This window comes from Notamacropus eugenii, chromosome 2, assembly GCF_028372415.1.
Source record: "Notamacropus eugenii isolate mMacEug1 chromosome 2, mMacEug1.pri_v2, whole genome shotgun sequence".
Lineage (NCBI taxonomy): Eukaryota > Metazoa > Chordata > Mammalia > Diprotodontia > Macropodidae > Notamacropus > Notamacropus eugenii.
The window spans coordinates 472,074,749-472,087,572 of record NC_092873.1 but is presented as its reverse complement, the minus strand read 5'-3'; the positions used below and the strand labels follow the sequence as shown (position 1 = coordinate 472,087,572).

General features: G+C 37.2%; 1 protein-coding gene across 9 annotated transcripts in view; it reads left to right on the top strand.

The window, feature by feature from the left end:
* RABGAP1L (RAB GTPase activating protein 1 like) overlaps positions 1–12,824 on the top strand; it is a 686,444-nt gene that overhangs the window by 183,007 nt on the left and 490,613 nt on the right. For 8 of the 9 annotated variants that reach the window (XM_072637875.1, XM_072637876.1, XM_072637873.1 and 5 more), the window contains one exon: positions 12,670–12,820. In XM_072637875.1, coding sequence (XP_072493976.1) covers positions 12,670–12,820 — 151 coding nt within the window. Of the gene's footprint in view, positions 1–4,663; positions 5,097–12,669; positions 12,821–12,824 lie in introns of those variants that run through there. The other variant, XM_072637882.1, reaches the window with a different exon arrangement.

Here is a 12,824-nt window from a genome sequence, read left to right as displayed (position 1 = left end):
ACACAGACACACACACACACACAGACACACACACACACACACGCCTCTCTAGCTACCATCATCTGTCTCCTTCTTATTTCAGTGCCAGTTTTAAAAATAATTGATCCACTCCCACTGCCCGCATTCCTTCACCGTATATCTTCTCCTTAGTTCCATCAAGTCTTTTTTTCTCTTTCTTGAAGCTTACGCTCTTGACGGTTGGTTAGCAAGGCCTTCTTTTGTTTCCGTGTTTTGTCCTTGCCTTCTCTCGTCCCTCTTCCTCCTTGACTACTCGGCAATACCTGATTTTGTTGACATATGACTCCTTGAAACTTCACCCTGTTTTGGAGGGACAGAACGATGCTATATTCTCCTTGTTTTCTTTCTTTTTCTTCTATACCCTCTTTTTTCCTTCTTCTAAACCTTAGTAAGAGTCTCTAAAGAGGAATATCTGTACAAGACTGAGTCATTTGGTCCTTTTTAAAAACCATTTTTCCTATGGAGAACTCATATGATGTATGGTTTACCCCTCTCTTGTGTGCTAATAATATTCACATTTCTATTTCTGACCCATATTTTCATTTATCTTTAGGATATCTCCATTCAGATCAGTTCTTTTTAGGCTTTATAATGTCGCAGACCTCATTGGCAATCTGGGGAAGCCTGTGGATCCCTTCTTAGAATAATGTTTTTAAATGAACAAGATAAAATCTCTGGATTTACAAAGGAAATAAAATATATCGAAATCCAGTTATCAAAATGCTAAAAAAAGAAAAAAACTAGTCCATAGACCCCAGGTAACTAAGAATTCCTGATTTAAATACACTGATATCATCTAAGATTTATTCTGTCTAAAACAACGACCTGAACTTTTAAAAATAGAGTTGGTTTCCTAATCATATGCCTCCCAGATTTCACAATACTAGTAAGTAAGTGGTCCACCAGTATCTCAGTCACCTAGGTCTGAAATATGGTAGTTGTCTCCTTGAATCTCTGCATCTCATTTCTTTCTGTCTTTTTTTAAATAACATTTCTCAGATTGATACTTTCTGCTGCATTCTTGCTGCCACTGTATCTTAGCTAAGATTACTTTTACATATTTATTTGATGTTCATCCTACCTAAAGCATTGTCCTTCTCCAGTTATTCTGTATTTGATTATCATACTAATCTTCCTAAAGTAGATTAGTGTCAGCATTTCACATCACTACTCAAAAACCTACCATGGCTCCCTATTGTCTCCCACAGTAATTCTAAATTTCTTTTTCTGGTATTCAGCTCTCTATATCTCTATATTTCTTATTCTAACTCTGCTCCCACTGCTTAAATTTATGGGTATTTAATGGTTTTTCTAGGTAGACTATTAGGGGTGATAGCCAGGTTTTGTTTTGAGAAATCGGATACACTTTGAATTTACTGAGGAGAGAAGAGAGGCATTCCAGGAGAAGAGGACAATGCAGTATAGACAAAGGCAGTTGGGGTTAAGGATCTTCTTTTCTCCCATTCCCCTCCCCACTTTCTTCCTTCTGGAAGAAAAAATGGGAAGGGAACATGCATTTATTTAGTGCTTACTGTGTGCCTCCTCCCCATCAACATTGGTTGCTTTCCCCATTAGTCATTTCAAGTGTTTTTAATAGAAATGAGTTTTGCACTTTATCAAAAGCTTTTTTTTGCATCTATTGATATAATCATATAATTTCTAAAAACTTTTACTATTGACATAATCAATTATGTTAATAGTTTTCCTTTTGTTAAACCATCTCTGCACTCCTGGTATAAATTGCACTTGATTATAATATATGATTTTTGTAATATATTGTTGTAATCTTTTGTCTAATATTTTATTTAGGATTTTGCATCTATGTTCATTAATGAAATTGGTCTATAATTTTTTTTCTCTGTTTTTACTCTTCCTAGTTTAGGTATCAATATCATCTATTTCATAAAAGGAGTTTGGTAGGATCCCTTCTTTGCCTGTTATTCTGAATAATTTATTTAATATTGGAATTAGTTGATCAAAAGATCAACTTAAACCTTAAAAAAGGTTTGATAGAATTCACTTGTAAATCCATCTGGTCTGATTCTTTTTTTCTTAGGAAGCTCATTGATGGCGTGTTCAATTTCTTTTTCTAAAATAGGTCTATTTAGATATTTTGTTTCCTTTTTCTGCAAATATAGAAAATCTGTATTTTTGTAAATGTTCTTACATTTCACTCAAATTGTTAAATTTGTTTCCATATAATTGGGTAAGATAATGCCTCATACTTGCTTTAACAAAGCTAAAACAAAGTAAATATTGTTTTTTCACAAAAACAACCCCTAGTTTTACTTACTAATTCATTGTTTTTTATACTTGATTTTATTCATCTCACCTTTAATTTTTAGGATTTCCAATTTTTTTTAACTCTTAGTAATGTGACTTTTATTCTTGTCTTTCTATCACAGTCAGTTTCTGTAAAATCAAAGACTTCTCAGTGTCCATATTTGATGTATTTTTGTCTATTCTTGCCCATGAACTTTTTGCTTATTTTAATAACAACAACTAGCCTACCTTTGAATCTCTCTTCTTTGGAGATTTCAAAAATTATATTCTCATTTGCATAGGGTGATTTAACCACAAGACACTAGATGATATGCCTAGAGGGCATATCTACTAGATAATATGTCAGTGTTAAGGTTATATCAAAATAACTGATGTTTAAATTTTAAAGAGGATTAGAATTGCTGTTTATACTGTAGCTTTGCAGTTACTCATAAGCCTAATACCACCTAATTTCCACATGAAATGAAAAAGTTACTGTGTACATTTCACATTTGTTCACTCATTAAAAGATTAGATAAGATGTATTTTATAATTTGTTGAATTTAGTGAATTAATCATATATAATAACCAGTTGTATATTCTGAACGATCCTGATAACAACAGATGATGATGTTGAAATAATGTCCCTATGTACTCATATTTTTACCAGAAATATTTAAAGCAGTGATACTTTTAAAAAATTTATCCTTTTTATGTATCATTCTTGCTCTTCAGTATACTCTAGTAGCATTAGGTATAACATCCTATTTCTGAGTGATGACCGATTAAGTAATACATTTGCTGTATGTAATGTAGATGTTGTTGCAACATTACCAAGATAACCAAGAAATTAGAATGTTAATCTGCCAGTTTTAGGAAAAATCTCGTTCTTTTTCAGTACCATTTAGTTAAGATAAATTGTGGCTTGATTTTTACAAGAGGTGTTTTCACAAAACCTGGCCAGACAGATGACTGAGGGACCACTGAAAGCTATTGTGCTGACCCTATTACACAGGCACAAGAAGCAAGCCTTATATTTATTTAGTCATTTTGTTAGGATGTTGAGTGGGGATCCCTAGCTGCTGAACAAGTCACTGTTGAGGCATTAGAAAAATAGGAGCTGCTCTTTAGATGATGAGCAACTAGAGTGTCAAGAAGAAGGGAGTGCTGGAGAAAAAGAAAATTACACATATAACCAGGGTTGGGAGCAGTATGAAAGGCAGAGCTTCCAAAGACATCCCAGTTATCGGTGCAGTCCTAGAGCCTTGTTTACACTAGAACTCTTAAGAGGTTTGGGTGAATGAGAACTTTATCTTTTGGCAACTAGGATTATATCATGTAATTTAGCTTTTTTCTTTTATGTATATTTATATGCACATATAAAATATATGTTTGTATGCGTATCTAAGTGCTTAATAAATGTTCAGTTGAATATGGTGATGATGCAGATATGTATGAGCACATGTATACATTATATATGTTTATATATGAAGAAACATCAACACACACATACATACATCTGCATCATTTACTAAATTGATCATTTATTAAGCATTTTCAGTGTGTATACATTGTTACATTCAGTTAACAAACATTTATAATAAGCAAGTACTCTGTTAGTTGCTGGCAATACAAGTAAGACAAAATTCTTGCACTTTGGGAACTTATAGTCTGTTAAGAGAATTATAGTCTAGACATACATATGTGGCCAACTCTGAGTCTTTGGTGGTTTGGTTCTATTGGCTATTCTAGATGTGTCAGGCACTTAATATCCGTTTATCCCTCCACCTATCCTTCTCCCCTTCCCTCCCCTCTCCTATTCTGCCTTTCCTTCCCCTTCTCTGTCTCTGTCTCTGTCTCTGTCTCTCTCTCTCAGTCTCTGTCTGTCTGTCTCTCATAAATGGAAGTGATGAGGTTGTAAAGGACCTTGACACCTAAACAGAGGATTTTTTTTATTTTACTTGGAAGGTAATAAGGGGCTATTGGAGTAAAGAGAGGAGCTAGGGAGGTGACAAGAACAGACCTGCTCTTTGGGAAAATCATTCTGGTAACCGAGTAGAGGATGGACTGGAATGGGGAGAGACTTGAGGCAGGGAGACCAATTAGGGGGGTTGTTGTAATAATTCAGGTGTGAGGTGATTAAGACCCTTATCATGGTAGTTGCTTTGTGAGTAGAGGACATACATGAAATATGTTATGAAGGTAGAAATGACACGACTTGACTATAGATTGGATACATAGGGTGAGTACGAATAAGCAGAGTGAGGAGCTAACGATGATACTGAGGCTGAAAGTCCAAGTATATGTTTTTGTTTCAGTCCTTCTTGGTCATAGATATAGTCTAATGGTTTTAAGCATTATCCCATTTCTGAAAGATGACTTACTCTGTGTATTCTAGTTTCTATATGTAATGTAGTTGCTGCAGTTTTGCCAGGATAACCAAATAAATTAGGAATACGAATCTGGTCATGACCTAAACAGGAGTAGGGAGGCTGGAAAGGGAGTGGATTTGAGAGAAAAAGAGCTACTAAGTTATTTTTGGGACATTTTGACTTTAAGATATGTATAGACCGTCCAATATGAGATGTCATAAAGGCAGATGGTGATTTAAGAATGGAACTCAGGAGGGAGATTAGGGCTAGATCTGTAGATCTGGGAGACTTCTGCATGGAGATAATTGATCTCATGAGATGAGATTGCTAAGTGAGATAGCAAGAAGGAGAAGGAAAAAGGTCCAGGACAGGTACCCTCACTGTCAGTGAGGGTGATCTGAGTGAAGATCCAGCACAGAAGACTGAAAAGGAGAGGTCAGACAGGTAAGAGGAAAATCTGTGAAGAACAAAGTAACAGAAACCTAGAGAGGAATGAATATTTAGGCAAAGAGAGTGATTGACAAGCTCAAATGTTTCACAGAATTTAGAAGGGTGAAGAATGAGAAAAGATTAGTAAGAGATTATTAGTTACTTTGGAAAGAGCAGTTGGAATTGAATGATGAGGTCAGAAAGCCAGATTGCTGAGGATTTAGAAGCTACTAAGAGGAGAATATGCATAGGTACCTGGTAGGTACCTGGTGTAGGTGTCTTTAACAGAAGTTTAGACAGGAAAGAGAGAGAGACACAGGATTACAGCTAGCAAGGATGTTGGATTGAATATTTTTGCTTTCATTTTTGTTTTTTAGAATAGAGAATTCATGGCTTTTTTGTTGGAAGTAGAGAAAGAACCAATAAATATTGAGAATTACAGAGTTGGGAGGATGGGGGGGAGCAGATCATTCTGCTGGGCAAGATAGGAGGGAATATTATCAACCATGTATGTTGATGGCTTTGTTTTTTCAAGAAGAAAGGCTGTCTCTTTATGTGGGAGAGTGGTGAGGGAAAGGATTGGGGGGAGGGGAAATACTTAAGTGACCTATGGTGAGGAGGAAGGAAGAGATTCAGCGATTCATACTTTCTGATTCCAGATTTAGCACCCTCTCACCTGTGCCTCATTGCCTCCTGACATCACCTCCTTAATAACTTACTCTAAAGGGCAATGGAGAGAAATGTGATCATAACATTTTAAGAGACAGGAATAGACAGCATGCAAATGTAGCAGTCATTTCAAAATCAGAAAAAAAAGTGAATTGAAGTACTAAATATGGATAAATATGAAAAGATTATGCTTTACATCGTAACAGCAGCTTAGTCTTAACCTATAAATGACAAATCCAAAAAATGGGAGCTGGACAAAGGTCAAAACACTGATTTTAACATAAGTTCCTAGAAAAGTTTATCTTATATGAGTTGTCATAGTAGATTCTGGAAGAATCCAGAAACTTTCTTAACTTGATGATTGAAGAAAATCTCAAAAAGTGCTGGGGAGGAGATGATCCTCTAGAGAGCTTAGCATGCTATCTATTACAGTCATTCAGATGTGACAGTAGGGAGACAACAGCATAAAAGATGTAAAGTAGAAAAGTTGTGTTGTTTTTATGCACATAAAATAATGAATGACATGCACTTTTTAAGTAAATGTTATGTAATAAGCAGTGGGATATAAGTGAAAAGTGACATAATCCTGGTCCTCACGGAGTTGTGTTCTAATGGGGAAGATAACAAAATGCTTGTTGACATATAGGGTAATCGTGGCCAGGGAAGAGCGTGCTGGTCTGGGGAGCCATAGAATGATGAACGGAGCAAGAAGGTGATCTCTTTTCTGAGCCAGGGGAGATTGCTGTGATTACAGTTCTCAGACTAAGAGGTGGAATGAGAGGAGGAGGAGTGGGAGAGGACACCTGGGTGACCACAGCATAGAGAGTGGCCAGGGGAAAGCTGAAGATCTGTGTAGTGACCTGTTTTTACCAATAACCATAGTAGAAACATTGTATTTAGAATCTGTGAGACACTTATAAGAATGCTTATTGATTGACTCTCACTGTAATAGCTAATGTACAAGAATGAAGAGCTAATTTCACAACGTGACTTTTATGAAAGTCTTTTGCATAACTACATGTATATAATCTATATTGAATTGCTTGCCTTCTCAGTGGGGATGGGTGGAGAGGGAGGAAGGGAGAGAAGCTGGAACTCCAAGTTTTAAAAACGAATATTAAAAATTGTTTTTACAAGCAACTGGGAAATAAGAAATACAAGTAATAGGGTATAGAAATCTATCTTGCCCTACAAGAAAATAGAGGAGATGGGGATAAGGGAAGGGAGGAGTGTGATAGAAGGGAGGGCAGATTGAGAGAAGGGGTAATTAGAATGTATGATGTCTTGCGGTGGGGGAAGGGGAGAGATGGGGAAAAAATTTGGAACTCAAAATCTTGTGGAAATGAATGTTGAAAACTAAAAATAAATAAATTAATAATAAAAGATAAAAAAAAATGAAGAGCTAAGAAGACAAAGCCAGGAATGTGTATAAAATGTATAAAAATCTATATTCATAAAGGAAGTATGTGGTTCATTCAGTAAACATTTATTATTTACTACTGTGTACCGGGAGCTGTGTTAAGTTTTGAGGATTCAGAGACAAAAATTAAACAGTTTCCGCCCTCAGGACGCTTGCATTCTTTTCCTAAGTAACCTGAACACTACACAGGTAGAAAGTAGTATCAGTAAGATTGAGGCAGTAGCACCAGAGGGGATCAGGGTCAGGATCCTGTAGGAGGTGGTGCTTGGACTGAGTTTTTAGGTAAGCTATAAGGGTTCCAGAAGGTGGAGGGAGCTGAGACACACATTCATTCCAGGCAGGGGAGAAGAGCAGAGGGCCCAGTATAGAGCCCCAGCATGCACCCACCCATTTTGGGAGGATATACTAATAAAGATCCAGCAAAATTGATTGAGGAGTGAGCTTTAATAAGGGCTGAAGGAGAAGATAAGAGAATAGACTCATTCAGTCTAGATGGTTAGCCACCCTTTGAGTCAATCCATCAGTGTATATGTTTTAGGAGGGTACTGTTGACAGCGAGCTAGGACCAAAACTGAATCACATTTTTGAATCAGAGGTGTCAAACTGAAATAGAAGAAGATCCTTATTGACTTAGAAAACCACAATTTAACCTTATCTGTGCTGTATTCTTTATTTTGTTAAACATTTCCTAATTACATTCAAAAAATTTTTTTTTTAAAAACATTTTTCTTTAAAGTTTTGAGTTCCAAATTCTATCCCTTCCTCCCTCTCTTCCTTCCTTCTTTCCTGAAATGATAAGCAATCAGATATAGGTTATACATGTGCAGTTATGTATAACATTTTCATATTAGTAATTTTGTACAAGAAGACTAGAATAAAAGAAAAAAGAAAGGAAAGTGAAAAATAACATGCTTCAGTCTGTATTCCAATAATATCAGTTCTTTCTCTGGAGGTGGATGGTATGCTTCCTCATGAGTCCTTTGGGATTGTCTTGGATCATTGTGTTGCTGAGAATAGCTAAGTCATTCACAGGTCTTCTTCACACAGCGTTCTCCTGGTTCTGCTCACTTCACTCGATTAGTTCATGTAAGTCTGTCCAAGTTTTTCTGAAATCATTGTGCTTGGCATTTCTTATAGCACAATAATATTTCATTATAATCATATATGGCTTGTTTAGACATTCTCCAATTGATGGGCATCCCTTTGAAAGAGCTGCTATAAATAGTTTTGTACAAATAGGTCCTTTTCTCTCTTTTTTTTTTTTTGCATGTTTATGGAATATAGGCCTAGAAGTGGTACTGCTGAATCAAAGTATATGCACAATTTTATAGACCTTTGGGCATAGTTCCCAATTGCTCTCCAGAATGGTTACATCCATTCACAACTCCATCAACAATGCATTAGTGTCCCAGTTTTTCCATATCCCCTCCAACTTCCAACATTTTCCTTTGTTCTATATATTAGCCAGTCTGTTAGGTATGAATTGTTTTAATTTGCATTTCTCCGATATTTTAATCTGTTTCCCTCCCAGTTTGACACCTCTGCTTTATGTGGTTCTAAGCTATTTCATTTCTACATAAATGCTTCCTGTCTTTGAAATATGTAATATATGATTTCAGAAGAATCAAAAGTACATGCCAATGTCAAGGTGCATGGTGAAAGTTAGTAAACTCTAGCACATTATTCATTAAGATGAATGAGACATCACATGAAAAACATTTTTCAAGGGTGCTTATGATATAGAATGGTGGGCACAATCCAGTAAGATACAATTTATCAGGGATAAATCTAAAGCCCACTTTTGTGTTAAAATCATTCACTTCACAAGTATAAGATAGAGGAACTATGGCTAGAAGACAATTCATGTGGAAAGAAAGAATTCCCTGGTTTAGTGGACTGTGAACTCAGTGTGAAATAGCAGCTTCAGAAGCTAATGTTTTCTTAGGATGCCATGATGGAGGCATGAAGTCCTCCTGAACAAGGGGGATGGTATCCTCCTCTCCGCTGTTCTGGGCATCCAAAATGCTGTGTTGGGATCTAGCATTTTGATGAGGTCTAGTAAGTTCAAAGAAAAGTAACTAGATGACTAGGATGTTTGCTTGTAGAAGAGAAAAATTAGGGAGAATATGATTGCTACTTCAAGTATTTGAAAGGTTGACACATTGAAGAGAAATTGGCATGTTTTTTTTCTTAGCTCAGAAAGTATCATTAGTTGGATACATTAAATAAAAGCAGATTTTGGTTCCATAAAAAGAAGAACTTCTTAATTAGAATTCTCCGGAGATGGAATATACCTTGACCTACTGATACTACTATGAGGTATATACCCCCAGAACACCAGGGCATAACAGCATTTCTTGTAGTAAAGAACTGGAACAAATTATGTGTTTATTTCTTGAAAAATAGCTGTACAGATAATGGCATGTGAAGATAATGGAAGGTTAATATGCCACAAGAAATAATGAAAGAGGCAAAACCTGGGAAGATTTGAATGAACTGATGCAGAATAAAGTGAGCAGAAGCAGGAAAAGAATTTATACTATAACGTCAGTGTTGTAGAAACCAATAAATCAGACTTATGAATTGTGATTTATATAATGATAGTCATACAGTGAAGAAAAACAACTTTGAAAGACAACCAGTTTGTCAGTCAACAAGCATTTATTAAGCAAGATTCTCATGATACAAAGGCAAGTCCTTTGACCAGTTCTGACTGTAGAAGCCTCATGATGAATCCCTCTTCACACTTCTTAGAAGAGAAGCTATTTGACAGTAGGCTTATTAGCAGGGAGAGCTTTGTATTGAATTCCCATTGCTTCACACAGCTCCTGGCACAGAAATTCTAGGCAGACAGTGAACAATTGTGGACGGAAGGCCTGACGCAAAGAGCTGGAATGCAAATTGTTGCTGTTGTCCAGTTGTCTTTGTGACCCCTTTGTGTTTTTTTTCCTTTTGGCAAAGTGGAGTGGTTTCCCATTTCCTTCTTCAACTCATTTTACAGAGGAGGAAATTGAGGCAAACAGCGTTAAGTGACTTGCCCAGGGTCACATAGCTAGAGTAGGTATTTGAGGTCAAATTTGAATTGAGGAAGATGAGTCTTCCTGACTCCAGGAGCAGTGCTCTATCCACTGCACTACCTAGCTGCCCTGTAATGCAAATCACAATATAATTAAGTTTAGTGAGAGATTTTAGCAGGGACATATTACTTATGTAACTGGAGAAATAAAGAATGTTTTGTGGAGAAGATGGCACTTTAGCTGGGCCCTGAAGACAAGAATTTTAATAATTAGGTGAGGTGGAGGTATGCCATTCCATTCATGGAGTATGAGTTTACAGAGATACAGAATCAGGGAAGTTCAGGATTGTGAAGGATCTAGTTTGTCTAGAATGTAGTATGTGGTGAGAGTGCAGCTCATTTGGCTCTGGATTTGTAAGTGGCCATGATACTGGGCTGGCCAGTACTAGGAGCATGTGATGTGTACATTGGAGATCATGAATGATGCTCTTATTTGCATAGAAAGTGACTTTCCATTATTCAGAGTTAACTGATGTCAATCCAGCCATCTCCACCCTTCTCTCAACTGGGGCTTCCCAGCTTCTTTTCGCTTGGAAGAAAACTGTCTGGATCATCTCTTCAGAAATAGTATCCCTAAATCCTGGGGAGCTACTTCACTCTGCTTTGGATCTCCTGCCCCGGAGCTGAGTTGTTCTGATGAGTGGGTGACTGACAATGGCTAATTCCCCAGCCTCTTATATGTTTCTGGCCTGAGACCAAACCATGCTTCTCATCCCCTTCCAGATGTCTACCCAGTCATTTTGCCATCTGTTCTGTAGCCACTGCTGTCCCCTGTGACTCCACTCAAAATCTGTGTGACTCTCCAGATCAAACTCCCTTCTCTGGCCTCTACTCCTTTATTTGTGTTTTCTCTCTTGTTGGAGTATAAGATCCTTAATTTATCTTACTATCCCTGGTCCTTAGCACTGTGCCTGGCATATGGCCACCCTTCCTAAATGCCTCCTCATTCATTTCCTTCAAGGTGATACAAGGCTAGGGCTGAATGCCAAGCAAGAGGGTTAGAGAAGGCTGACTGGCCTAGAGTACACAGGTCTAAGCTAGATTAGTGGACAGAAGAATCTGAATATACAGTCATAGGTCCAAGTTCAGGGTTTAACTAGGGATCCCTAGCTATCCAGCTCATTTCTTCCTCACTTCAGTGTTTTAGAATTTAAATCTTCCTTTGAGGCTCAGGTCAAGGGTTGCCTTTTCTGTGAAGGCTTCTCTGATCCATTCTTCTGGGTTTTCCATCTTTCCTCAAACTATCTTTACCTCCTTTTATCCTTTTGTTACAGTATAAGCTCCCTGAAAGCAAGGACGGACTTGTTTTTGTCTTTATATTCCTAGTGTTTTATGCATAGTAGGTGCATGATAAATGTTGAATTGAGCTGAAGTGGGTACAGAATTCAGTGGGAAGCTTGGGAAACAGAATATTATATCTAAAGTAAGATTGTAGATTCATAGAGTGTCTGTCCTAGTGGTCTGCCCCCTTATAGATGCAGACACTTAAGTGCTAGCAGGAATACAGTGCTTAGAGGGAAAGGGTGCTCTGGTGTTGATGATTCCATCAGAGAGCTAAATCCTCTGGGGGAAGCTTGTACACATTTTAGCATTCTTCTGAGGAGAAAGAATTAGTGGTACAGATGACCTCTGATCCTTTCCAGTCTGATGTAGACCTTGAAACCATGGAATCGTAGAGTTTAGTGCTAAAATGAATTAATTCTTAAGGTCAGCTTTATAATTGCTAGGAACAGAGGCCTAGCTTCCTGATTTGGGGTGGGTTTTCTTTTTTTTTTTTTTTTGGTCTTTGCTTTTTGAATGAGTTGACTCCACAGAATTCGAATGTACTCCTGTGGCCCTTCCAGTTTGGTTCCATTTCCTTAGTGTTAATCCTAAATCATTCTTCTTTACAAATGGAGTTTTGGTGAGGAATCCTAGAAACCATAACAGTCAGGAATCTGTACTGCCTCCCTATCTTGCCCCACCCAGGTGATGTACTATGTTCAGTCTCCTTCCTTCTCCAATCTAGGATTCAGGAGATTATTCTGACTGCCCGAGTGGCTGCTTCATTAAGGTTGTTGCTCATAACTAAGAACATAGTCATCAAGGAATAGAAAAAAAACAATTAAAGAACATTTTTTCCTGAAGGCCATAGAGTTTTAATTCCATTAATTTAAGACAAAGTAGAACTAAATAATGAAGTTACCGAGGCAATTGAATTTAATAACTCTTATTTTTTCTTATCCCCTTTCATTTTTTTCTTGACTTAAAGCTAACATATTGTATAAATGCATAAATATACTTTCCATAGCAACTGCATGAATTCAGAGAAAACTATTTATAGATTTCTTAACATTTTGTGGTTGAAGGATTGACAAAGGCTATGGTGACTATTTTCTCTCTCTCTGTCTCCCTGTCTCTTTCTTTGTTTCTCTTTTTCCTAGGCACAGTAACCTTCGTGTACGGCCCAAAGGGCTCTCCACTCTGGTGAAGAGTGGGGTTCCAGAAGCATTAAGGGCAGAGGTATGGCAGTTACTTGCAGGCTGCCATGACAACCAGACTATGCTAGATAAATATCGAATTCTTATTACAAAGGTAA